The sequence below is a fragment of the Ambystoma mexicanum genome, chromosome 6p (assembly GCF_040938575.1).
Source record: "Ambystoma mexicanum isolate Mex_15411 chromosome 6p, UKY_AmexF1_1, whole genome shotgun sequence".
In the NCBI taxonomy this organism is placed as follows: Eukaryota; Metazoa; Chordata; class Amphibia; order Caudata; family Ambystomatidae; genus Ambystoma; species Ambystoma mexicanum.
The window spans coordinates 1,102,252,372-1,102,276,872 of NC_090935.1; the positions used below are offsets into that span (position 1 = coordinate 1,102,252,372).

Consider the following 24,501-nt stretch of genomic DNA (forward strand, 5'->3'; position numbering starts at 1 on the left):
TGTTTCTCATACGCGTTTACACCATTTTGTCCAATTAGGAAATTAAATGTAAGAGACACATAAAAACGCTATTTTACGGACAAATTGGCAATGATAACTATAGTCCCAGGCACTAGCCTGGAAAGTGCCCATAGGAGGATGGCGGGGGAGGACGGTCTCAAAAAGAACAAGTCTCCTCTTTGATTGCCGAACATTTTGGAGTGATAGCTTTCGTAGGATCCCAGAGCAACATGTAAAGGAGCACTGCCTATAGGTAACGTTGGTTGCTTGTATAATACCTCCCTATGGCTGATACAAAGCGCAGAGATGGAGGTCGGGGGGAGCAGGAGAAGGGAAAAAGATGAAGATGGTGAGGAACTCGGGAACTTCATGTTATGTCTTGTTAGGACACTACAAATGGCTCCTCTCCAAGCCCGACCCACATGAAGAAGGGACGGCAGTGAAAATAATCAGGGCCAGGGAGAACGAGAATGTAGAAGGCTCACGAGAGAGGCACTGGGACCTAGTCAGTGAGGCCACAGGCAAAGCTTCAGTGCTTTATCTCCTCGCAACATCTGCAGACAGATCCATCCTGCCCCACCGTCTTCTATCCCATCAATGAGTGACGAGGAAGGTGGTGGAAGGGAGAGTTTGGGGGCTTCCGGGTAGTTACATCTGCATTTCACTGGGTGCATGGGGCATCTGGGGGCTGGGCAGAGCTGGGTGTTTTAGCTGTAGAAGTGAATGTCCCTGTTACGATAGATGGGTAGCCATAACAGAGTGTGAAAGGAGAGCGCACCATAGATTTGAGAATGCTGGAAGGAGGCGAAAGTGAAGAGTCACGATATGGGCTTGGCAGGAGGGAGTCACTATGGACAAGGCGGGCTGGGGTATAAGGAGGATGGGAGGGAGATGCTGATGACACAAGGGGTGTGTAGTGATAGGGTTTAAACTTTAAGCACTCCAAAATTGGATTTAAACTCTTGTAATATAAGTACAAAAGTTTCATAGAATGATAACATTACCGCTGGAACTTGGTGCACTAAGATCCAAGAAGCCCTTCTCAATAAAATATCAATGCTCCAAGTCAAAATACAAAACAAAAACATAATATCTCAGCTGAACCATTGGCACACCAGACCCAGAACTCTACAGCAAATCCTTGTAGCCAATTCAAATTCACTCTCCTCTCGGTTAAGGAGGTTCAAAATCTAAAAACCAGCCTCAAATCTTCCAGATGCAAGGGAGACATTTGACGCCAAATATCATTAAAAAGGCAGCGAGTTATCTTGCTCCTTTCATAACCACCTTTATAAACACTTCTTTCAAAACCTCTACGGTCCCAAATAATCTAAAAGACACTGGGCTACTCGCACTGCTGAAAAAACCCAACTTGGACCAAAATATCCCTACGAACTACCAACCCATTACTACTGTTCCTTTCCTGTTGAAAATACTAGACAGGGCTGCCTACCTACAGATTAAGGCTCACTTAGAAACTAACAATCTTCTAGGCCTAGAGCAATCAGGATTTAGACCCAGACACGGTACAGAAACTGCCTTAATAGACCAGAAGACACAAATGGACGACCAAAAAGACAAAGAAAACCTATCCCTCTTACTACTATTAGACTTACCTGCAGCATTTGACTTAATCAATCATTAAGTACTGGGCAACCACTTAACTTCTGCAGCTCACTTCTCCGACAAAGCCACTGCTTGGATCCAATCAATCCTGAACCAGAGACCAATTAGGGTATTTTCACCCATTGCTTCAGCTGATCCAGTTGAGGTGACGTGCGGTGTACCTCAGGGGTCTTGTGTTTCACCAAGGCTGTATAATATCTTTACCAAGCCGTTGTTTGACGACCTTGGCCATTTGGGTGTCACCTACATTAATTATGTAGATGACACCCAAATGCTCATCCCCATCAATGAGAACTATGACATTGACTCGAAACATCTGAATAAAATCTAACTTATCATCCAGGCATGAATAGCCACACATGGTCTCTGCCTCAATGATGACAAGCCGGAACTACTTTTTATCGGTTCCCAAACAAAACAAAATAACCTGGACAACAAGTTCAAAGCCTTCAACATTGACGGCAACACTATATCGGTGTCCAAAGAAGTCAAAACTTTGGGATTCTACCTGGACTCAGCCTTGACTATGAACAGACAAGTTAATGTGACTGCTTCCGCCACAGCATACACTTGTAAATGAATAAACTCCTGCAGACCTTTTCTGTCTACAATAAGTTGCTCGACTCTGGCCAGAGCTCTTGTTCTCTCAAAACTGGACTATTGCAATGCACTATATCTTGGAAGAACCAAGAGAAACCTACATAAATTACAAATATTGCAAAATAACACGCTCAGATCGGCCGTCAACATTCCAAGATCACATCACATATCAGACACCAGACACAATCACCAGTGGCTTTCAATCAAGAGCAGAATCTCATTCAAAACCCTATGCCTCACTCACAAATGCCTAGCCAATTCAACACCTAAATATATGACTTGTAAATTTGCTGAAAACCAATCAGACCAACCAACTAGAATGACTAAACAACATTGCCTTAGAGTCCCCAGATTTAACCTTCGGAAATCAAGGGCTAGTAGTTTCCCTGTCCTAGCTTCGAAACTATGGAACTCCCTACCCATTGACCTACGAGCAGAACCCTCTTCCTCTTGTTTCAGAAAAAAAGTAAAAACTGGCTTCTCACCCAGGAGAGTCCATAACGCTGTTCCAGCCGTGCTAATTGGTTACCATCGTTGCATTGAACTGTCTCTACTATATATACGCATACACTGTATTTAATTATTTTGTATATTAAGTTGACATTCCACGTTGTCACATAACTGTACATATTGTATGTATCTATACTTACCTATTTGTATTATTGTTTCCACCCTTTGTAACTTTTTTTCTGTAATTGTAACCATATAACCTGCTGAATGCGCCTAGATACCTCAGGGTTTGGTGAGCTATATAAATGAATAAACTATAACATGTAATGTAATTGGGTAATCCCATTTGTCCTGTTGACCCTAACATCTTTAAGGGAGAGGGATGTCCACGTCCCTAAACTAGAACAATACTAAACTGCCAATGTCCCCAACACAGGCCTTTAAGTGGAGGATGGTCTGAAAATTCCAAATTCCTAAATCATCCCAATGTTTACTGTCCAACGTCCCCAACACAGGCCTTTAAGTGGAGGATGGTCTGAAAATTCCAAATTCCTAAATCATCCCAATGCTTACTGTCCAACGTCCCCAACAAAGGCATTTAAGTGGTGTGGCCTTGAAAATCCAAAATTCCTAAATCATCTTAATTTGTACTGTCCAATTTGCCCAACATAGTCCCTTAAGTGGAGGGGGGTCTGAACATCCCAAATTCCTAAATCATCCCAATTTTTACAGTCCAACATCCCCATCACAGACCTTTAAGTGAGGGGGGTCTGAAAACTAAATTCTATAACTGTGCCCACTCCCCAGAACTGGCCTTCGAATAGAAGGGTGCTGCATGTAATTGATGCGTGGGTTTTTGAGGCTGGGGGGAAAGTGCTTGCCAAAGTGAGACCTCATGTATCCAACATTGTAAACCAAACTGCTAGCCTTTTTAAGCATGCAGAAAAATCGAAATTGCACAGCACTGCATATGTAAATTGATTTTGTTCAGTGACCATTGTTCAGTGTTTCTTGAATTGAAATGTGTATAAAGTATTGCAATTTGAGTTTTTCCCCAAAATATGTGTGATTTATTTATGTAATATGAAGTTTATGTGTGAGCCACAGAGTAGGTGGCCTGTGTGTAGTTTTAGTGTAATCTCGATTTAGTAAATATACTTTCTGTACACCGGCCTGGTTCTTGGCTCATTGGTGGCACAGGGGGAGGGATGCAAGGGGCATGATATGAATCAGAAATAACGCTGAACAAAGAATCTATTACAGAGTTTGTTGTGTGACACCTTGATTGGGGAGGGAAGGGACTCCCCGTGTTGAGGGTGGCCTCTCAATAAGCCATTACTGGTATTGGCATAAACTGGGCTAAACCCCAATGGAATGCATGGCTTCCCGGGGGGTCTCAATGGTCATGAGTGAATCAATGGTTCCTATCTATCACTTGTTGGTTCTTTGATGTTATTTTGGTTTCTCGTAACGCTTGCAGTGGAAACTGAGTGGTGATGGGCGAGACATCAGGGGGTGGCCTTGCACCGGCGGTTGTACACTCATCACCAGTGAAGAGGACAGTTGGCTCTCTCCCTTACCTACAAAGGCACACTTGAGCTTTCCTTAGACCTACCAATGGAAAACAAAGTGTGCATTCCTCTTTATTCCTTGGGATAAAAAAACTTCTAGACAAAGGCCAATATGGTGTGTGCGGTGTGTAGAGAATCAGGGGATTGTTCTGTGTCTTAGTGTGTCCTTAAAGCAGTGGTAATGCAAAATGTTTTATGTTGAGCCCCCCTTGGGTACACATATTGTTACCGCCCCCCAGCCACATCAGCTTATATTTTGTATTAAAAGCAGTCAATGTGCTCCCTTTTTGAAGAGCCTTGCGCACCCGCCCCCTGCACATCCTTTGCCCCAGAGTTTGAAGACCACTGCCTTAAAGTTATGAGGTACTCTTTTTGCTCCTTTACACCAACCCTCTTACTGACCCACCTGCACCCACAGGGATATACAGGCTAAACTCATTTTGATTGACAGGCAATAGCTTATTTACGTCATTTCGTTCCTGCAAGGATGGTTTTTCCGAGGAGGCAGAGCGTGGCTATTTCCACTGCGTAGGTTGGCACACCTCAGGCTCCTGAAATAATCCTGCCACCGTCTGAGTGGGGCCACTGTGAGCTGAGAACAGCACAGCCCCCAGCAATCATATCACAGGGCGCATCGTCGCAGCCATATCGAAAAGCAACCCGCTGCAACCCACACGGACCAACCAGTAGCTCCGTGGACACTAGTGACACGTGGCAATGGAAAGGCAGCGAGAGACCGCCAAAGTCTTGAGCACAGATTCCGTGGCCTCATAATGCAACAGGCCTAAACTGACTTTATCCTGGCAGAGGCTCTCCATCAAGGGGAAAAAGGTGGAGTGTGTGTGTGTGTGTGTGTGTGTGTGTGGTGGGGGGGGGGAGGGTGGTCTGCACAAAATAGAGCTCCATTGTGTTGCGTAAAAGCATTGCTGTCGTCAAGTGGGTGATTTATTCTCTGCCATACTTGCCCCAGCGCGGGCAGAGACTTGCGCGCCTTGGCCAGTATAATTGCCTGGACGTCATACAGAACAAATATTTAGCATTTACCTTCGGTATTCCAGCGGTGTCAAGCCAGCCTTGGTAGATGGCTTCCACAGACTGCCCAAGCCTGCAAAAATAAAATAACCTCATTACATACGCGCCATGGAAAAGGAAACCATAAAGAGAAGGGAAAAAAGTCCATTAACTCTTTTTTTTTTTTAGTAGACGTCTCCACACAACCGGATCCGGAGGCCCGCTGGCTTAACAGTGGCAAGCAACCCCGGAGAAATAAGCGCTGCTCTGTCTCGTTAATGACATTTGCAGAGATGGCACTCCCAAAATCCCAAATTAAAGACAGAATGCAATTTTGTGTCATTAAAAAAAACAACCCTGCAATGATGAATTCAGTGCCGGTGAAGGGCGGCATGCTCAGAGTAGCAAGGGTACGAGTGAATCGGTAAAGCACGTGTGCAGGGTGACAGACGGCCCCCTCTGGTGCCTGGGAGATGAAATGACAACGAGACAGGAAGGGGGAGCAGGGGGAGGAGGCGCGAGGCCGCAGTGTACAAAGGGACGACAGATGCAGTCAGCAGTGCTAGCAAATACATTGACCCCAGTGTTTTGCCGGAGGGTCATTATTTTTACAGTTTTAGGTCACGGCTCCTTTTTGGGTATCGAATGCAATACGCGAGCAACCCACTTCATTGGATTTTTTTTCAACGAATTCTAGCACATTTCAACGAAAATATAGATGGGGTCGGGGAATTAATTAAGGTGGGGGGATGGGGGTAAATGGGGTTGCAGGGTCTCCCCGCATTTATATTTCAAAATGTGGGAGAAAAAGCGATGTTATGGGCTGTGATTTTTTCGATTTATTCACGTAGATCCCCTTTTATATGTGTAAATCTTGGTAAACAGAGTGACATGGCCAACGTGTTTCATGCCAAATGGCACTTCCTCAGGGTAGTGAAAAACACAGTCGGTGAAATGCCAACTCGTTACTTTTCATTATTGTTCTCTACTTTTAAACTTACATTTATTGGAGTTGCCCAATTACTGGACCTTGAGATGGTGTTAATCTGAAAGATTTGGACAAGTATGGCACAAGGGGGCGAGAACAAATGACACACATACAGACTTTCAATCATCAGTCCACAGGAACCAATAGTGTAACAAAGGCGTAACTTCTGGAACAACTACCATTTATAAAACAGTACAACATGGAGTGAGGGCAAAGCCAGGCATCACCCAAGTGCGCTTATCACCCACTGTCCGAAACATTGCACAAAGACTGTCTCAATGTTTTAGGGACATCTTCGGACAGTATTTTACCATCTGAATAGGCACCTGCTTTATCAGATGGGGTGGACTTGAGCAATTAAAAAGGAACACACTGCCCTATAAAAAGTGTCTGGGTTCTTTAATTGCAAACGTTTTAATGCTACTCATCAATAAAAAAGACTAAGGCAGATTTGTGTCCATGCTTTGGCTTAGCTTTCCCGCCAAAACACAAAGTTATTGACTTAAATACAGCTTTTTGGGAACAATGTGAAAAAAACCCTGCACCCGCAGGAATAGCTAAGTCATTTGCATGATGGGACTTGTAGTTCCCTTTGATTTAGTTCAATTTATGAATATAATTACCATTTATTTTAGGCACAAAGTCAGAACAATGACTAAACCCCTCCTGATGAACCACCAGAATCATTAGGTGGAGAAACACGTGTCGAGGGATCTTTTTCTTTCAATTGGCAAAGTGCCAGAGTGACTTTTTTCTTGGATTAAGTGAAGTGCCCTTATGACACAAGGGCTACTGTGTGCGAGAGATTTTCTTCCTTTCAATTGGTGAAGTGCGCATATATGACAAAGGCTTCTGAATGGTTTCATTGGATTAAAATCAAGTTTGGCGCAAGCTATCAGATTTTTCTCTTCATTTTATTAGTTCAAGTATGGGCCTACAAGTCCACTGTGGGGAAAGCAGCGTTACCTAAAAACCCAGGAGTGCTTTAAGGTGTTGCTAGTGATCTGGAGATAGCTAGTGCCCCTTTGCAGCTAAATGACTACTGCTCAGCAAGGAGTGCCGAGAAGCGGCTAAACTGCCTCCTCAGCACCATACTACTACTAAACCAGCAGTGACCCCAGTCATAGAGGTGAAACACGCCCTACAGGTACACCTCCTTCACCTCTTGTAGTACTGTGGGCCGAGGGCAGGCTATATTCTTTTAGATGGGGTATGTGTGTTTCGGATTCCTACAATATTGGCGCCTTACACATTTGTTCTACTTCTTGGAGGATTCCTGTGTTCTTTAAAGTCCCTTTGCAATGAAAGATATAGTCTTCTCATTGCAGATAAATGCCATTGGATATTTATTGTCACCGTAAGTGCTGACACAGGTTTCGACCATTACAAGGCATTTACCAAGGCTGTGGTCATCATCACGCACACATTAATTGTTCAAATATTGATCATCATATCCACATTGTTTATACTGGTAATGTTGTGTTCTTAGAAACTGGCAAACAGTAAAAACCTATCGAAAGGAGGGATTGGATAAGGGAACATACATACCTATACTTGGCTGCTCCCTATCTAATAGGCACACCTTGAACTGCCTCTTACTACGTATAATACAGGCGAATAGCAGAATAACAGCAGCGGATTGGCTTCTGTAAAAATGTATGGTACACTGCTGCATAAGCCCTCATGATTGGTTGGCATTCTCTCCCAATCTTGGACATATGCTCGTTAGCAGCACGTAAGCAAAAGGAAACCCGGGTGCGGGGGAAAACATCAGACCACTGCCCACTTGGTCAATTAGCCTACCATCTCTCATCAATAGGTCCTAAGCCAAGGCTTCTTCTCTGTAGTTGACCTTGGTGACTGTTCGCTTCCTGGCACTTTTATGAGAGTGTGGGTACATTGCTATCTGCAGTTGGAGCTTAATGAATAGGCCTTGTACCACGTGTGAGGAGAGCACAATTTTGTTCATTTTGACCTTTTATTTAGTGCTATTCAATTCAATTAAGCTGGGTGCTATTACTCCTCTGTTTACTGGCCTTTTAAGGGAAGCCACTACGACCTTACGGTTGCCACAAGAACTTCAATTTACTCAACTCCACCAGTCTTGTTCCTCTCGGGACAAGCAAGACCTCCCTTCTGGGAAAATTATAATGTTGGATAAATTATGTAGAGACCCCTCCATATCAAATTGGAGCTTGGGGCTCCTTCTCGCTAGACTCAGTCACCAAGAGAAACCATTGACATATTCTATTTAACATTCATCTTTGCAACAAGGAAACCCATCAAACCGCCACTATTACTGTTGGTGAGAGCCCCGAGACGAGTGCTCTTGCGATACAATGTTGCCAATTCACTGTTTGGGCAGCATTTAAAGTGAGCAAAACAAACTTTCTTATGCATTGTCTAGTGACACTTACAAATGATACAAAGCGGCAGTTATACAGAGGACAAGCAATTCTTTTACAGGAAGAAGGATTAAACACTTTTTAAAATTTATGTTTTATTACTTTTCAGCGACTTTTCCATATGCATCGACACAAAGAAAAACAAACTTTTTCATAGCAACATGGTTTAAATATTGATATTGATATTTTATTTCTATTGCGCTCGTACACAAGTGTTTCAGAGCGCGACAAGGCAAGGGAGGGGAACACGGGAGAACAAAACAGCGATTTTACTAGGCCCAGTGACATTGAGAACGCGCAAGTGCATGGGAGAGGGGGGAGGGGAAAAGTGCATGGAAAGGGGGAGAAGTGGAAAGTGCGGAGCAGAGGAGAAACAGATAAATAACAATAAATAAATAATAAAGGCGACAAACGGTGGCAATGCAGCCAGCAATTTGCAGGTGCTAGGTTTAAGGCAGCAGACAGGGTAGATCTGATAAGTGTAGGATGAAAAGGGGGGGGCTGTATGGGTAGACACAGACCCCAGTGCAAGGGGTGGCCCGGAGGCAGTGCGGGAGGGTGGCAGGGTGAGCAGGTACCTGTGCCCGAAGGACAGAGGGTGGCCAGGTGCACAGTGCCAAGAGAGAAAAGAGAGAAATAAACAGTACCAATCTCAAGCAGTGGCACAGGAAATTGCTAAGGAAACATCTCAGTAGTTATGAAACACAAAAGGGGCATCACAATTTTAATGTGTGCAATTGAAGTCAGTGATGTAACTGATAACAGCCTACCCCTCTCATCCCAATACCCCCTTCCCCTTTGCACAACCTTTGTTGAATTATTAAACTTTCTCACAGCCAAAATAAGCAGAGGGGTATCATAAAAGAAAAGCAAAAGGCAGCGATAAAATAGTGGTACTTAGGAAAATATGCCACGTTTTAAGTACATTTTGAATTAAATGGAAGTCATTCCATGTTCATTTGACGATTGTCCTCATTTAACGAGGCAACGATTGTTTCCGTAAAATATAATTCTTTGGCCCCGTCTGGCCACTCTTCCTTCATATGAGGTTTGAGACATTTCCAGGCCGAAGGACCACAGGTTCGTCCAGCAATCAAAAATAATGTATAATGTGTCGGCAGTCAAATGATCACTCTTCTTGTTCTGGGAGACCCAATATCAACAATACAAAGCCAAGTTAATGTATTGTTCTCAATTCCGTGAAGGTCTTTCGATCCATGAATGGATCTCTAACAAAAAATAAAAACTATATGTACTTACATTCCCACTACATGTGAAATTGCGAAGTTCCGACACCCCATCCCGTCCAACACTCAGTACTGAGTAGCACGGGTTTCACATGCTGAGGCGGCAGAGGAGCTGTGTCCTTCTCAGTCATTGCTCTGCAGTAAAAAGTGAGTGGCAGAGGATGCCAAGGTGGCAGACAGAGCAAATAAAAGCCTTAATCCGAACCCTAAAATCTACTTTGAGTTTCAGCAGTTTCACCCAGAGCCCCAGAGTTCTACTCAGACAGAAGGCCATTTGTTAATTCACTGGCTTCTTACTAGGATATATGTATCTCTCTCCCCCTCTACCTCCCGCTCCTCCAACCATGTGCTTGTACCCATAGGACCGTCTCTCCACTTTTCTCATGCTTCACCTGCACCTCCTTGAGGCTTCACAACATGCTCACCCATTTTAGACTCACCCTTGGTACTTTCAGGGTTCACCCTTCTTCACACAACTACCTTATAATTACATAATTAAGACTTGCCTTTCTCGTCAAACAAATCCTCTCTCTTTCTGATGGTACAACTTTTCTCTCCCACACATTTATTCTCCTCTCACCCACTTCCTTTCCTCTGCTGTTGACCTCCTACTCCCCTCTGTTCTCCTCCTCCTTGTCCTCGCTCTGCTGCCCCTCCTGATAGTCCAGCTCCCCTCCTTTCCCTCTTCCCAGCATCCTCCTCTCTGTGTCATCTTCTACATGGTCTGATATACTTCAGACTCTTGCACTGTTCTGCTCCTGCCGCTGCCAGACCCCGATGACACGGGAGAGTTGCAAGGGGACATAGCCAGCATTTGGGATGGGAGCTAGTACTCTCTAGGTGAACAATATGGAGTACTCCCACTTTCGGCATAGCAGGGTCCATTATAAGGAGATCGCAACCTGTCGTCCCCCTTTTGGCAAGCTGCTGCCACCCGTTCCGGGTATAGTGGGGTTATAGCAAGGGGATCCTCCCCAATACCCTACAGCATACAGCCGCAAGTGGTGGCACCCAGCACCCTTGGCCAACCCAACCATCACCCACAGGGAAAGGCAATATCTTCTCAACCATAATCCTTCACACCTTGCAATATACTATGATAAATGTTTACCAACCATGTACCTAGGCTGGCCTGTCCTTTCACAGAAGCAGCATCAGAACGGGAAGGATGGAAATGCTCCCCATGGAGTGCCTTTGCCAGCAGAGGTGATCTTTCCGCCCACAATCCTTCTCACAGCACTGCAGGCTACTAATCGACAAGACCGACGAGCAGCCAATTCACCATTTAAGAAAGCATCACTTTTCGTGACTTGGCCAGAGTTTTGTGAGGTGCTTCTGGAGAAAGGAAGTCACCTCCTCCAGGTGCACTGAAGGCTTTCAAGAAAGCTTCTGCCAAATAAGGAAGGGACGAGTCACTGAAGAATGAAGGATAAGACTGCTGATAGGAAGTGGAACTGCCTAAACCAATGTGCCCACTATATTAAGGCACAAGGGAGAGGAGAATCGAGAGAGGCTAGCAGCAATTTCATCTGTGAGTTAAAGTAGAAATCAGCTGCAATAGAGGCTCAGGGAGGAGTATAATTAGGCATGGGACTAGTCACAATGTGACCAACGACGCTGATGCAAACATTCCTTACTCCTATCCTAAAAAGAAATCCATTGAAACCCTAACCTCTGCACTGGACTCTGACAAATCCTCATACTTGACAACCCTAATCTCTCTCTTCACAATCACCACACAAACATTCATCTACCCTCCAATCTTTGCGCACGCCTCCAAAGCCAATATCAATCACCGCTCCCTTTTCTTCTAATGACTTTGCTCAATACGTTTCCTATAAAATCTGAAAGATAGGCCCTCCTTTTCTCTCCCCTACCTCTCCTATTGAATTAGCACCCATCATTCACAGTGCCAACCCATCTTGCACTCTTATCAACCCTTTTGCTCCTAAATGGTGAAAGGCATAGTCGTAATCACTTGTCCTCATCTATCTGAGCTATTTAACCCCTCTCCCTTTCCACTGGACTCTTCCTTGTCTCCTTCAAAACTTCAAATGTCTTAACCCTTTGAAGAAACCCTCTGCTGACCGAAACATCCCAGCAAACTATCGTTCAGTTTCTCTCCTTTCCCATTATTCAAAAGTCCTTGAATGAGTGATCTTTGACTGGATCACCAAGTACCTTGAGGATAATGTCCTTGGAGATCCAAGTCAATCTGGCTTCCATAGGAAACACTCCACAGAGACTACACTCATGCATGTCTCCATGCATGCAAGGGTCCTCTGCCACGGACTACCTGCTACTACCTGGTCCTTTCCGTTCAGCTGACAGCCTACTACCACCTGGTCTCCACCTATCTGACAAACCTGGACTCTTTCTCCTCACTGGCCGCCTACCAGCACCCTGTCCTGTCTGATCTTGCGATCCACCTCCACCTCCTGGGCCTCTCTTGCCTGCTAATCTCCCTGCTTCATCGGGTGTGAGACACATTGCCTTTCTGGCTGCCTTCCTGGCTGACCACTCCAGTGGAACTTGACTGCTGCATCAACCTCCCACTCCCAGTGGCCCCCTTCAGACTCTCCTGCCGACATTAAGGACTTCCTTCTGCCTACGCCTCATCCTGTTCCTGTCTGACTTCACCACTATTGGGTGGCTACGGCAGCTCTGCGGGGCATTCCTCATTGACCCTCCTGCCGGCATTAAGGACCCCTCCTCCTGCTTCCTCCTCCTCCTTCTGGATCCTGGCCTGAATCTACAGTACACTTATACCTACAACTTTGTACACCTCCGATTGACATTTTGATTACTCCTACCCGGCCTCCTCTGGCTTTTACCCTACCACCCCTATTCACCCAATTACCCACTTTCATCCCCTCCTGAAACTTTTACCCTAGATCCACTCCGCTTTCTTATTCCATCCTCCTCTCACCACTCTCCTCCCTGTTATGCGTATTACCAAAATCCACCCTCTCCACCCTCATCCCTCTCCCTCCCCCTTCTACCTCTCTCTCCCTTCTCCCTTCCTCTCCTGCTCTCCAACCCCCTCCTCCTTATGTCCACTCCTCTCCTCATTCCCCTTCCCCACTCCACACCCACCCCCCCCCTCACCGTCCTAACCTTGTCTACCCCCCCATTATTCATCCCCCCAGCCTCATCAACATTGCTATCTGGAACACCACATCCCTCTGCAACAAGACTGCTGCCGTCCTGGACATGTTCTTTCATCTCAACCTTCACTTCCTATGTCTTGCTGAAACCTGGATCCCCTTCCACAACTCTACTGTCCCTGCTTCACTCACCACCTCCTCTTCATCCTTCTCTCATATCTCACGCCCTTCTAGTCGTGGCGGTGGCATTGGCCTTCTCTTTCACACTAAATACCTTTCCTCTACCGCCTCTCTCCCTCTTCCTACTTTCCCTTCCTTCGAATACCTATACAAATCCTTCTCTTCCCCCCACCCTATCTCCTTTCTAATCATCTATCGGCCTCCTGGCCCCCTTTCCTCCATCGACGACCTTGATCACCTCCTCTCACTTATCTCCCCCTCCTCCTTTCCCCTAACTGTACTTGGTGACTTTAATCTTCACCTTCCTACTCCCCCTCAATCCTCCCCCCCTCTCTCTATCCTTGACTCCTATCTCCTGTCCCCTCTCCCTTCCTCTCCTACTCACTCCTCTGGCTCCACTCTTGACCTTATCTTTAACTCAACCTACCCCTCTTCTACTGTCTCTACACTACCTATCTATCTCTCTGACTATGCTTTACTCTCCTTCTCCCTCACTCCCCTCCCCCTTTTCACCTTCTCCTCTACCCTCCCCTACCATCTTTTCTAGACGTGACATTCGCGACTTTAATTCCCCTCTCTTTTTCAACACTTGCTCTTCCTTTCTTCCCCCACTCCCCGATTTCTCCTTGCTTCCGGCCAGTGGAGCTCTATCCACTCTTTCCTCTTCTATCTCCTCCACTCTTGATCTACTCTACCCCCTCTCCGCTTTCCGTCCTACCCGTAAACCCTCTCAACCCTGGCTCTCTCCTCAACTTCTCTCCATGCGTCGTATCCTTCGACGTCTCGAGCCACTCTGGCTCAAATTTCCCTCACTATCCTGCCAAACTTCATATTTCTCTTACCATTCTCTTTATGACTCATGCCTTGCCTCTGCCAAACGTTCATACTACTCTAACCTTCTCCACTCCCAACTCCAAGCCTCTCACCCTCGCTGTATTTTCCAAACCCTCTCTCGTCTTCTCTCCCCTCCTACCCCTGACCCCTCAGCCTCCTCTACCCTTTCTCCTTCTGACTTTGCTAACTTCTTCTCCTCTAAGATTCTCTTTGTCAAAAAATTAACAGCTCTTCCTACTCCCTCCTTCCCCCTCCCTATTCCCCTTCAACCTGCATGTCTGACTTCTCACCTGTCTCCCATTCTGACGTGTCCTTCCTCCTCTCCAAAGCCCATCCTACGTCTGCCTCCACTGATTCTCTCCCCTCCCTTCTTATCCCCAAGATCTACCCTCTTCTTATTCCTAACCTAACCTCCTTCTTCAATACATGCCTTTCCTCAGCCACCTTTCCCACTGCATTTAAGCATGCCACCACCATTCCTATTCTAAAGAAACTGTCTGCTGTTCCCCTTCTTACCTCTAACTTCCGTCCAATCTCTTTTCTCCCATTCCTCTCTAAACTACTTGAACGCCTCGCCTATTCCCAGCTTTCAGCCTTTGTCACTAATCTTTCTCTCCTACCCCCCTCTCAATCTGGCTTCCAGCCTAAACACTCTCCTGAAACTGCCCTCACTTATATCCTTAACTCCCTCCTCTCCACTCGTTACTCTAAGCAATCATCTGTCCTTATTCTCCTTGACCTTTCTGCTGCTTTCGACACTGTTAACCACCCCCTACTTCTCAACACTCTTTCTTCCTTGGGTTTCAAAGGCTCTGTTCTCAACTGGCTCTCTTCTTACCTCTCCTCCTGCTCGTTCGCCGTCTCCTGGGGCGGCCGTTCCTCGCCTACCCTCCCCTTGGAATATGGTGTACCCCAAGGTTTGGTTCTTGGCCCTTTCCTATTCTCCCTCTACACCTCTCTCCTTGCCCCTGTTATATCTTCATTCGGGATTTCTCACCATTTCTATGCTGATGACATCCAACTCTTCCTTTCTTTCTCCTCCTTCTCCTCTGACCACCACCTTAAACTCTCTTCCTGTTTTACTGCCATTAAAAACTGGATGCATCCTGCTTTCTTTCTCTCAATACTGATACGACTGAAGTCTTATTCTTTCCCTCCAACACTCTTCCCCCTCCCTCTCCTCCACCTTTCATTCACTTTCCCCCCACTAATCTTACTATTTCTGGCCACGACCCGCAACTTAGGCGTTCACTTTGACTCTTCCCTCTCCTTTTCCCACCATATTTCTCTTACCTCTTGCGCCTGTCGCTACCACCTCATCAATATTCGCAAAGTCTGCTCCTCCCTTACCTTTCATGCAACTAAACTCTTAATCTCCTCCATTATCTTCTCTCGCCTCTTCTATTGCTCCTCCCTATTCTTTGGACTATCTGCTTCTCATCTTGCCCCTCTCCAATCTACCACTCAGTTGTCCGTACCCTCTGTGTCCTTGCCCTGCACGACTCCATTTCTTCTTCAATGTCCTCCCTTGGCTGGCTTCCCTTCCACTCCCAACTTAAATTTCATTTCCTCTGTCTAGTCTTTAAGTCTCTCCATGGCCTGACTCCCCTCTATCTCTCCTCTCTCCCTATAACCCCTCCCGCCCCCTCTGATCAGCCAACCACTTCCTTCTCACCATCCCCCTTCCCCATGTGCTTCCTCCCGTTTCCACTCCTTTCAGCCCCCCTGCACTGGAATGCCTTACCTCTCTCAATCTGCTCCATTCCTACCTTTTCCTCCTTCCGCTCTTCCCTGAAATCTCTCCTTCTCCATTCCCCGCCTTGAAACCTTCCCCACCTCTCATTCCCTTCTCTTGATTCTTCCCTATGATCCTCTCTTCCCTCCCCCTTCCCTTTATCCTCCCTCTTTTTCACCCTATTCCCCTCCTGTTTCCTCCTTCCTTCCTCCCTTTCCCACTCCCCCTTCAGATTAATTGCTCTACTTACTGTTTTTTACTGGTTCGATTCATGATTGTAAATTGCTTCTACTGTTTTATTGTCTATGTATACTGTTGTTTAATGTAAAGCGCTTTGGATGAAAGCGCTAAATAAACTAAATAAATACAAATACAAATGCAACTGTCTCATCCTTTTGGTGCTTTCTGCTGCTTTTGACACTGTTGAGCACTCCCCTCTCCTCCTTACTTCCCAGGACCTTGAGTTTCGTAAATCTGCTCTTGCATGGATCACCTCCTACCTTGAAGGTCAACCCTTTCAAATCTTTTGGAACATGTTCACCTCTGACCTCACACATATCTGTGTTGGGAGTCCTGCAAGGATCCGTTCTTGGACCACTGCTCTTCCCCCGCTATACCTCTGCCCTATGATGACTTATCTCATGCTCTGACTTTCACTGTCACCTTTTTTGCTGATGACACTCAAATATTTGTCTTCTTTTTCCTCCTTTTACCCCAGCCATTTCAGAACCTATAACAAGCTGTCTCACTGCAATTTGTCTCTGGATGGATCTCGGCTACCTCATGCTGAATTCTTCCAAACAGAAGTCATCTGTCTGCCACCTTCCAAAGCCATCCCTACTCTACCATCTCTTCTCTCGTTCCTGCCTGATCTGTCTGCTCCCTAACCCAAGGCTCACAATCTTGGGTTCCTCTTTGATAGCGACCTACGACTGCAACAATTCATCACTATCACTGCCTCTCATTTAGCCTCCTCAACATTCGGAAAAGTAATACTTTTTGTTACTAACTACACAATAACAACTTTAAAAGTCCTCAACTAAACGTTTGATAATTCTTTCTAGAGGGAGGATGAAGTAGAGAGGAAGGCCAAGCAGTGGGCTTGATCAGTAGCCCAGTTTGCTGAGAACAAGAGTGGAGGTTAATGTTACTTTGGAAAGTCACCCGTTTTCTTATATACATTTTGCTTTTGTTTGTATGTTTGTTTTGTCCCTGGTATGTGCCCTAATTTTTTTACACCATCTTAAACTGGCTGACTACTTATTCTCATCTTTATGGAAATTGTATCAGCACCCTTCGTGAGAATGCTTCCGCCATCCCTAAGTGTGGTATTGTGAATCATATGTGTAAGTGTGCTATTGTGAATATCTGATCAAAATTGACATCCCTTTTCTTCAAATAAATACTAATACAAAAACACTAATAAACAACCAAAAGTAGATTCAATGGGCCTCATTACGAGTCCGGTGGTAGCTGTGCCGGAAAAACCGGCAGGCTGCCGCCAGACCCGTAATACCATTCCGCCTCTGTGATTGCTGGAGTCACCAGGGCATTACAACCCCAGTGACCAGGTAATTCTGGAGGCAGAATTCTGTAAATCCCCATTCCCATGGAGTCGCATAGGACTCCCCAGGGATGAGGACCATGGAAACACTGGTTCCGTTTTCATGTCTGCCTGCAGGCGGGTGGTGTTACTCCCGCCAGGTCAGACCTGGCGGGAGTGACACCTCCCGCTTGCAGGACTCAGAATCAGCCAGTCCAGAAACAACGGTGGCGGCGGTTTACCACCACCGTTGTTTCCGGACCGGCTGACTTGTAATGAGGCCCAATGTCTCGGGGCAGGCAGTGAACATTCAAGATGGGGCTACTGATATCCAGTTTCTCTGCCATGCCAATGTATTCTGCACTGAGGCCGAGGGGTGTGGCCTGTAGGTATGGACCATCTGTGGGAGAGGTGGCGCAATTAAAAAGGGCCTCTAATGAATGAATTCCTATGATGGGAACTACAATCAGGGCAGTGGGAAAATAATGAGGTGGTGGCTGCTTGTTAGGGTGAACGTCCTAGACTGCAACCTGTGTGAATCTATTGACGTTTTTTCTCACCAACCTACACTTCCCCCAATGAGTGCCCATCTAGTGCCACCCTGGCAATATAACACTAATTAATATGCCCCTGGGAGTGCCTACAATTCCCATGTCAGAATGCCCCAAAGATGCCCTGCAGCCCTGTTCTCCATGCAGATCACCATGCTTGGCTAGTTATGCACCTCACGGGACAGTGGCACATGCACCCTGCTGCAGCTATTTCAAAGCTTGTTCTTTGCAAGTCCCCTTACAACGGCACCTTGGTTTTAGAAGTCCAGTGAGACTCCACAATGAAGCTGGGTTTACCCTGTAAGCATATTGTTTACAGGCGCGTTATAAAGGCCATTGCATAACATAGAAATTGATGCATGGCCATATAATGCCATGGCCTTCCTGACACTACGAGTTGGGAGCTCAAAGTAGCCATGACCTGATCTTCACTGATGGTGGAATAGGTGTCCAAGAATCACTGTTGAATTCACATCCTGCATGTTTGCTCTATAAGAAGCCTGGGAAGATTTGAATGTGCCAATGACCCCTGATTGGATGGCCCTCAAATGTTTGACTGTAGCAGTGGACCCGATTGGAAGCTGGATGTGAATCCAGCTCTCAGGAGTACTATAGAGATAGGGGCCTCTCTACCATTCCTTGGCCATTTTCTGGGACTAGCCTGAAGCCGAGGAAGAAGACTTCACCTGAGGAAGACATCAAAAGTGCTACTGAAGCTGTAACCCCTGGTGAAGAACATCTGGGCTCTGCACAACTCAGACTTCTTCACATGACCATAGGGAACCATACTGGCGGACACTTCCCTGGACTCAGCGGGACCATCTGGGCTGAAAAAAACAGCTGCCCTGAAAAAGGCACCTGCCGGACGCTGCACTACTCGCTTCCTATCTGGAGCACTGAACCTTAAGCACGGATGGGCAATGGAAAGGATCTGCAACTTGCACCTGCCCAAGACATCTAAAATCATCTACTTTGGCTTTGAGGAATCCCAGGCTTACTTACTTGAGATCTTTTGACATGTGGCGTACCACAGCGGTCATATTTATCCCCCTTGTTGTTTAACATCTATATTAGGCCATTTCTTGATCTTCTTGACCGTCTGGGTGTCCAGTTTGCAAACTATGCAGATGATACCCAGATCCTTTTTGAACTATCTGGAAATTGAACAGAGTCTATATTGAAATCTAGACCTGGATGGCACATAATTCACTGGCACTCAAAGACACTAAGACTGAGCTTCTCACCATGGCCTCTGGTCTGCGACTGAAGAAGCTCAATACTCAGTATGCCCAGTTCGAGGTTGCCGGTAACATAATTGCTGTGAGTAAATCAGTAAAAACACTGGGGGTAATTCTTGATGCCGACCTATCAATGAAGCAACAGGTATCACAGACTTGTCATCGTGTGGACATGGGATCAAACTGCTCCACCAGATTATGCCCTACCTTTCTATGAATAGATCTCTTCTGGCATCCTCAATATTGAGCTCACGACTAGACTATTGTAACAGTCTACTGATTTGTATCTCACAGAGAAATGTACATTGTCTCCAGACTACTCAAAATGGAGCCGTGTTTGGACTGTCTAGTCATGACCACATCACTGCTTTTAGGAAGGAACTGCATTGGCTACCAGTCAAGCAAAGACTCAGACACATGATCCTGTCCCTTACATATAAAATGTCAGAACCTCAGTGCTCCTCAATATCTTATTAAGAGGCTATCACTAAAACAATCCGGCCGGGTGCTGCGTTCCACTGAAAATCTTCATCTTAACCAACACCGGTTTTGCCTAAAAAAACTGGCGACTGGTTTTGAATTCCATGCTCCACGTGAATGGAATTCCTTGTCCCGTTATCAAATCGTCTCAAACTTTGAGAATGTTTAAGAGAAGCATTAAAACTCTAGTCTTTAATTCAGCTGATTAATTGTTCTCTTCCCGCTCGGCTTTTCTGATTCCCCCTTGCTCCGTTTCCTGGCTGTTTTGTCGCTTTGGTGCGCTCTGAGGCCTCCGGGTATGCAGTGCCTTATTAAGAATTAAAAATAAATAAATTCATCTGCTGGACTACTGCTACCCCACTACACCCTTTGGCCACCAAGAATACTATCGCAGCTACTGAGTTACATGCATTGTGCCATAGCATCAGGCTCATCATTCTGCACTCCAGAAATGCCATCCAGGGTCCTCGAGTCATCTTCATTTGTCATGGATCGCCGAATACATGACATGAACCTTCTTTGTGAAGTACATTTGCAGCCCCTTTGTCCTATAACCAAAAGGACCTTCCCATGACTTTTGGCCAATAAGATTACATTAGCCCATAGGTTAACATTGGGCACAATCTGTACAAAACCACAATATGTGCAGATGCTATAGAATTCGACTGCTCCATTTTGTCACAATCGCAGAGCTTTGTGTTTGATTTTATGCCATTGGATAACATTGGGTTTGGCTGTGTTCTAAAAGCCCTATCTATAACATAGGATTTTGCACTTAAAAAACTGAATCAATAAAAATGTTGGGTGACAGATGGCCTTAATGACACGCAGAGTCCAAGAAGATTCAAGGGTTTTTCAAATTATTCAACTATGAGTGGACTGCTCGATGATAATTATTAAGACAGGCAGATGGATCAATTTTAGACAAGTGGATCTTTTCAGTGGAATACACCATTTCCTCCTTAGTTCAGCCGTCCCTCAACCGCGGGATGGTCTCTAGAGATCAGTAACCCCTACTGTTCAAGGCCCTTTCTGGTGGCATGAAGCTTTAACCGTATTTGCTTCTCTCTCTATGGGAACAATCTAGGTCGTCTCTCCTCTAAGTTCTATAATGAAACTTAAGGCCCAACTTGGTCTTATCCTTTCATGCTCTGATGTTCCTCTCTCTATGTCTATTGCTCTCCCTTATCTGTTCCTACTCTTCCTTCCTTCCTACTCAATCCACTGTCTCGCCTAACACTCCAACTCTATCTCTCAGCCGATGTTCCTCTCTCTCTCTTTCTACTGCTTGCCGCCACCCTCTGATCGTACTTCCTGTTAATCTCCCTCCCCCTCCACAATACTACCACCCCACTACTCTCCCCTCTACACACTATCTACTATTCTCCACACTATTACTATACTCTACCCTCGCCACAATACTACTGCTCTCCCCTCAGGCTGCTTTTTCTTGGTATGGCATTCTGCATGTGGTGGCGAGATTTGTTGCCAGTAGGGTTTGGGAAGGGCTTCTATGTCTCTCCTGTCATCTTGCAGTCTGACCTCCCCAGTACGTTGGTTTGGGGAGAGCTTCTATGTCTCTCCTGTCACCTTGCAGTCTGCCCTCACTCCCAGTATGTTTCGCTAGACCTCCGCCATTCAGCTGGGGTCCACCTGGAGTTGTCAAGTCGGGTGTTTGGTGTCTCAATTTTGTTTGGCAGGGACATTTCCATTCTATTTCCTGGCTGTTCTTGATTACATTCTCCCATTCCGGTCCAGGTTTTCTCAATTGCTCCGAGGGGTAGTGTATGAATTTGTGTTTTGAAATGAAAAAGTGTGACCAGTGGCCAGAAAAAGTAACGGGAGGCATTTTGCGACAGAGAGCGGCACCAGTTTCCACATGCATGGCACACAAAGGGGTCTTAGAGGTTGGCATCCCCTCATCTTCACTTTCCCCCCACAACAGGGTCATGAACCTGTCACAGTAGCGGCTTCTGCAGAAGTCACAACCTAAAAAGGTTCCATATCTAAATGGTTAACTACATGTAACACACTGCGTAAACTCTATATAGAATATAGTTTTGCATTTATATTGTGTGGACATTTCCTTATTTTGTGCTATTGTATATTACACTGTGCCTTTTTACCCCACTTCTCCCCTCCTAAGAGGGATGCTGTGACAATGATGACCGCCAGTACTCTAGGTAAGTTCTCAGTGTCTTTATTGTCCTTGTCCTGTACTCCTCCACAAGACACAGGGATGGTAGGGAACACAAGATGACAAGGGAAACACTGGGCTCACCCCCACACCCATCTTCTCTGCTCACAGCTTTCTCTCTCTCTGACCAACCGTCACCCAGCAGAACACTTCCACCTAAACATTCCACTAGCAGATGACCTCACACACACTGCTACAGACAGCTACTCTTTAAGTCAGATTACTACACTTCTCCTCCCCTAGGAAACACATAAACCAGATTACTACACCTCTCCCTTCCTAGGAAAACACAAAGAATGATTAGGTAATGTGACCAGCACGGAACCTTAACATCCAAACACAACACAGTACCAGAAATCCTGCAACACAGCGGCCGCCTATGCACAGAACCGTTGGTAACTCAAATAATGGGAACCACACAAAAGGAAACTATTTGCAGGACAGACCGGGACCAAGTAGAAAATGCCAACGGCACACAACCGCAAAACACAATCCCTCGGTCAACACCTTGAGGCCTCAAAAATATTAAACAGAGCACTTACGCCTGTCCTGAGCTGCCCCTCAGGACCTAGGGCTGCCACCCCTAGCCAAACTATTATTAGCAACACTAACACAACTACCTAACCAACTTACCCTCCTTTGCACAAAACACCTTCCACTCCGGTCTGCCACCCAAAGTCTCAGAGCTGCCCCTCTGAGCACAAACGAACCGCCCCCAAAGGAAGCAACAGCAAATGCCCTACAACAACCGAGGGACCCACTCAGCACAACCCTGACTGCAGTATAAAGAAGAACCGCATCCGCAATACTGCTATACTAACACAACCGTTGGCCATTTCATCTTCCTAACATAACACCAATTCAAGACACACCAGTAAGACAACCTAAATCACCGAAACACGGAATCAGGAAATAAACTGGCAAAGCTAAATCCAAAACCATAGCAACCCATATCTCGGCCAAAAGGCCAAACACTATGGACGATCAGAAAAACTTAACACAACCCAGGCATAGCGACAGACTGAAGTCAAAACACGCTATGAAAACACTGCAGCAAAACAACTGCCCTGAGAACAACACCCACGCCAAAAGTGACCAACCCTGTTAACCCTCAGACACTAATGACCACACACCTACGCCAAAGGTGACCAACCCTGCTAACCTTCAGGCACTAATAACCACAACACAAGGGCCAATAGCGACCTACCCTTATAACCTTCAGGCACTAAGGACCATAACACACAAAACACATAGCGACCCATCCTGGGACCAAACCAGGCACTATGAAACCTACAGATCAAGAGATCAACATTGTCCTGAAATATGCCAAAAACATAGTGACCTACCCTGGCCTAAACCAGGCACTACATAATAGACAACAGTCCAATAAGGACAGGCACACCTAGTATCCTAAACACGATACATGGGCACAACCTCTCAACCCATGACCATACACACAGCGACCACTACGCCACACATACAAGGCGCTAAAATGCGAATGCAGTAACAACAATGTGACTACAGGTGCGCCAGACTACTTGTATGCACCCATACACCGCACAAACCCCAAACACTGATAACATCAAGCATGCACAAAATGACATTTTGATAACATTGCATAATAAACATGAAAGTTGAATGCAGACATCATGAAAAACACATGTTCAAAGCTGAAAACATTGCATAATACATGTGGATAATCTGAATGATGACCCCCCCTAGCACTGCCCAAAGATGAAAAAAGCCGGCATGAACTCTTGGGCACCAAACAATGTCAATGTTGCATGAAAGTCAGTGTTCCAAATGACGAAAGTCACATTAATGCATTATCGCATCTCTTCCCATAAATAAGTACAAACCCCAATCCTCACTCCTTGAGGTTAAGGAGTTCCACCCCTAAAATGAAACACATGCAATGGTACTAGACATTTGCAAAATTGATTACATTACAACACGCAATTAATTACATTACAACCCCCACCCGGGAGATGAAGGAGGAAAAACACTAAACCCACCCACAGGGTTCTATTCTCCCACAAAGGCCACAACACTTGACACCAAAAGGAGACAGACAACGGCCTTCAACTTTAGAGATAACCCCCCATGACTTAAATAAGGGCCCTAGGTCCCTGCCAAAATAAAAGCATTGTCACCACATGTAACTGTACCCATACACCTCACTCACACGGCCCAATACACTAACCTGACCAGCAATCCCTCATAAAAAGATAAGTCCTCGCTGGAAGTCCCGAAATCTCCCGCACCAAACGGGAAGAAGTCATCAACTCATCACTGCCCTGCACATTCCCGAAATAAGTTCGTAAACCGAATGAAATCAAACACCGCCAGTGATATGCTGCTCACTCTCTCATGCAGGTAACTTCCTTCCTCAACAAGCTGAGAACGAGGCTTGAGACGCAGAAATGCAACGTCCTCCTTCACGTGACAGGCCGAGGATGCCTCCCCCAGTCGTGACGTCACCATTATCCTGTGAACCGCCGTCCTTGCACTACGAGAGCTCCACCTACACCAGCACAGGAAGCCTCTAACAGACACAGAGGCACAGGCGACAAAAAGGCCACAGGCACGCTATCCTACACGCCACAGCTGTGAACTCCCACAAAATGCCGCCACCTTTTCTCCGCTGGCACAACAAAGGAACCCGCTCCTTTTTTCCCGGCTCCCACAACAAGAGCCCGCCCCTCATCCGGAGAGGCACGGCACGGGGGCGTGACACG

General features: G+C 46.0%; 1 protein-coding gene across 1 annotated transcript in view; it reads right to left on the minus strand.

The window, feature by feature from the left end:
- Positions 1 to 24,501, minus strand: part of AOPEP (aminopeptidase O (putative)) — a 1,805,484-nt gene that overhangs the window by 575,768 nt on the left and 1,205,215 nt on the right. The window contains exon 11 of the mRNA XM_069625709.1: positions 5,292 to 5,352. Coding sequence (XP_069481810.1) covers positions 5,292 to 5,352 — 61 coding nt within the window. The remainder of the gene's footprint in view (positions 1 to 5,291; positions 5,353 to 24,501) is intronic.